At 46.8% G+C, this 4,001-nt stretch overlaps 1 protein-coding gene across 1 annotated transcript; it reads right to left on the bottom strand.

Moving 5' to 3' along the window:
• Positions 1 to 1,577: 1,577 nt before the first annotated feature.
• Positions 1,578 to 3,142, bottom strand: LOC4338740 (probable aspartic proteinase GIP2). The gene has a single exon (XM_015782661.3). It carries the CDS (start codon positions 3,086 to 3,088, stop codon positions 1,721 to 1,723), a length of 1,368 nt encoding a protein of 455 aa, XP_015638147.1. The 5' UTR covers positions 3,089 to 3,142; the 3' UTR covers positions 1,578 to 1,720.
• Between the last annotated feature and the right edge of the window lie 859 nt (positions 3,143 to 4,001).

Genomic DNA, 4,001 nt, shown 5'->3' with positions numbered 1-4,001 from the left:
GGCGAACTTATTTGAAGTTTGTAAGTGTCCATAATGATGCTCAGTGGAAGTTTTAGGTCCTGAAATGAGTATCCATTTGGTTAGAGTTGATGGCATACCATTGGTACTTGGTATATCAATAGTCTGAACTGTTACATGCCATCTGAGTATTCGAAGCTTTATTGATCTCCAAACCACATGTAAGTTTAGCTTCAATATGGATCTTATACATATTGCTTTTCCGTTAACTTGGGAGGAAAGTTAGTCTTGTTTCTTCACGCTTGTAGTATTGCTGTAATGATTGTTGAAACTTATATTCCTAAAAGTAAGATAACTGTTAAAGTTTCTAGCCTCATTTTCAACGGTGGTTCTTAACTTTTTCTTATAAGCAGTGATACATGTTATGCGTGCGTTTTCACTGGATATTTGAGTGGTAAATGCATTATTCACTTATTCACACAGTAGTAATTCATGTTTTGAAATGTGCTTTTTTTTTTTTGGTTGCTGATGATTTGAAATGGGTCTTCACCAATTTCATTATTGGTGCCTTGTCAATTTTAAGGATTAATGCTGCAAGGTCAGTGGTTCCAAAAGGCAAGCGTCTACTGATGCTCCTTGCCGTAGTGACTGCTAAAGACAGTTATAGAATCAAACTCTGGCTATGAATCTGAACAACCATTTGTCTAGATTCAATGACCCGGAGGCCCGTACGCAAAAATCGGTTTTGGTTGTCTGGAATACTAGTACGTATTGTAAAATACTAGCCCTCCGTTTTATATTACAAGTCGTTTGACTTTTTTCCTAATCAAAATTCTTTTAAGTTTGATCAAGTTTATAAAAAATATAATAACATTTTCAGTACAAAACAAACATTGTATCAAAATATATTCAATGTTAAATTTAATAAAACTAATTTTGTGTTGCAAATATTGCTAGCTTTTTCTATACACTTGGTCAAACATAATAACTTGAGTAAATTTTACAATGGGCCACATATTTTAACCAAGGTTTCATAATGGACTAGGGTTAAATCAATGTTTTCACTTAACACCATACATCTTTACATAAGTTTTCAGTTTGAACTAGGGGTGAGCAAAACAAGGGGAATATGTGAGAGAGCTTCATATGATTTACACAGGGATAATTATAAAAGGCAAAACACTTTATGTTTTCTTCCTTTTCATGTGTGGTAGTTAACTAGTTCTATTTTCTATTTTATTTTTATTCATTTACCACAATGTATAGATCATTTTGTGCCACTTTTAAACATGTTTACGTCATTATTTTAGTGTGATTTGCTGAAAAAAGTTATTTTTAGATTTGCTATTTTTTTTCTAAAGATATTTATCTTAATACCGTGGCACTAAAATTGATGATTTTAACTATCTTTTCTCTGGCAACTTCCTTCTATGTGCTCAACCCTAGTCCAAAGTGCCAACTAGTGCAAACATATATGGTGTTTAGTGAAAAGGTTGGTGTGGACCTTGCCTATTGTGAAACTTTGGTCAAAATACATGCTGCAATGTGAAATTTACTCTAATAACTTTAATTAAGAAAAAAGTCAAACGAGTTATAATATGAAATGGAAAGGGTGAAACTTTGGCAAAAACTCACTCTTTCATTCAGAGATTGGTATTTTCAGACATAAGGCCTTATTTTGTGTTAAACACCGGGGGACCCAAAATTTGTAGGTATGGCCATGCATACTTGGGAACGGGGCAAATGCCAGCACTGCTACATGCTAGCCGAGGCGAAAATTATTGCAGGTCGTCTGCCGAGACGGGAGGTATGAACTGAACCCCAGCCGCGATGCCTCCAGGTCAAACTCCAGCAGGTTGTCCTCCATCATGTGCCCACCGATCACAACCGACGTCTGCGGCTCCGTGCCGGCGTCCACCACGCCGAGGCAGAGCGCGCCTCCCTTGGTGGCCACCATCGAGTTCGCCCCGAACACAACCCACGAGGCACCCGTGCTTTGCAGCACCAGCTCGATGGTCGGCACGGCCGGCCCCACGCGCGTGCTCCCCACCTTCCTCCCGTCGTAGCACAGCTTGAACGGCTCCACTGCCGGTGCTCGCGGGATCGCGGCCATCTCCTTCGCGAACGCGTCGGTCACCGCCTGGTGGATGGATCTCTCCAGCACGGTGTAGGGGGACACCGTGCTTAGCTTGGTGCCGCCCACTCCTTTCTTGTCGATGGCCAGCAGCGTCGCGTTTACCGGCACGGTGTGGCCGTTAACCTTGATGCCCGTCAAGCCGATGAAGTAATCGGTTGACTTTTCTCTCCAGACGCGGCCTTTCAGTTGGATGGTCGTCTCGCCGATGAAGTACTTGGTCGTCTTGTCCTTCCTGCCGTACGGCGCCGTGCTCACCGGGTTGACGAGCAGCGGGGTGTAGATGAGAGACTTGGAGAGGTCCACCCCTGGCTGGAACGTGTAGGGCGCGTCGCCGAAGACGACGACGCCGGCCGCGGAGGCCGGGGGGAGGCAGAGCGCGAACTTGCGGGAGAAGCCGAAGGTGTCGGCGAGCTGCGTTGGGAGCGCGAAGCGGGCGCGGCTGAGGGACACCATGCCGGTGGCGCCGTCGGCGAGTCCTTGGGTCAAGAACGTGTGGCCGCAGGTGAACAAGAACGCCGGCGCGGTGGCGAGCGGCCCCGGCGCGGGGCGGAAGGTGGTGGGCAGCGACAGCACGTCGGTGATGATGTTGCCGGCGGTGCTGACGCTCGTGGCGGTGTTCTTCGGGAACTCGCTGCAGGTGTCGTTGAGGCAGCCTGCGGATACCGCGTCGAGGCAGGTGATGGCGCAGCCGGCGTTCTTCAGGAGGCGGCAGGGCTTGGCACCGCACCGCACGCCGGCGTACGACGAGGACACGTACCCGGCGTCGCAGTCCACCCAGAGCATGGTGCCCGCGAGGTCCAGCACGGCCTTCACGGGCACCTGCGGCGTCCGCTGCCGGAACATCGTCACGTACTGCTGCGTCGCGTCGTCCTTGCTCACCGGCAGCACCACGGAGCTCGGCCCGCCGCCTGCCGCCGCGCGGCACGGCGAGACCGAGACGAACAGCAGGAGGAGAGCGCCGGAAGCCACAGCAAGAGGAGGCAAGCGTGCCATGCTGACAAGAGTCAGAAAACGAAGAACTCGATGGGGATGGAGATGTGAACTTGTGAAGTAATGATGCGGCAATCAACGACATTTATAGGCGCAACACGAGCGATTTGGGTCTCCCCGTCTCAAGTCTCAACCTCTTATTACGAGTTACGATACCGCGGCGAGGGTTGGGCAGTACGTAGTGGCGCGCAACCTGCCCACCGCGGGGCGAGACAACGAAGTGGACAGGGAACTCTGCTGTTCTGGTACTAGCTAGCTGTATTTGACGGTCTGGAGATGTGCGATCTTTGGACGCGTCCATGGCGGGCCACGCATGCATGCACGCACGCCTAGATCATCTGTACTACATGTACGGAGTACATTTTCTTATGGCCTGTTTAGATTAATTTGGTCTGATAATTTTTTTTAAAAAAGTTTTGGTGGTAAAAGATTTGGCATTGAAGTTTTGCTAGTTGGTGTTTACATGCATGGTAAAGTTTTGCCATTTTACTAGTAAAGGCAGAGAGAGAGAGAGCACGGCTTCCAACACACTTTTTACCAAAATTTGTTACTCTAGACTTCCAAATGACAAATGCCAAATTACAAACTTTTGCTACTAGTGTTGAGATCTATTTTGGCAAAAAGTGCCCTAAAACAGCAAAACTTTTGCCATTTTGGAGGAAATAAGGGTTCCTTTTAATCGCAGGATCGAGAAAACGTAGGAATATGAAAAAACATAGGATTTTGATAGGAATATATGGGCCCTTTGATTCAAAGGAAATTTACAGGAATTTTAGAGGATTTTATTCTTATAGGAATTTTTCCTATATGGCCCTTTGAATCAAAGGAATGGATTCTATGGAATCCTATGAAATTCCTATGGAATGCCTCTTCCCATGCAAGTTTTTTTAGGAAATTAGGGCCCTTTGATTTGTAG

Source organism: Oryza sativa, chromosome 5 (genome assembly GCF_034140825.1).
Source record: "Oryza sativa Japonica Group chromosome 5, ASM3414082v1".
Taxonomy (NCBI): domain Eukaryota; kingdom Viridiplantae; phylum Streptophyta; class Magnoliopsida; order Poales; family Poaceae; genus Oryza; species Oryza sativa.
This window is presented reverse-complemented; position numbering and strand designations above follow the sequence as displayed.

Bases quoted from the DNA above. Each gene is read 5' to 3' on its own strand.
- LOC4338740 (XM_015782661.3), bottom strand. From the start codon at position 3,088: ATGGCACGCTTGCCTCCTCTTGCTGTGGCTTCCGGCGCTCTCCTCCTG.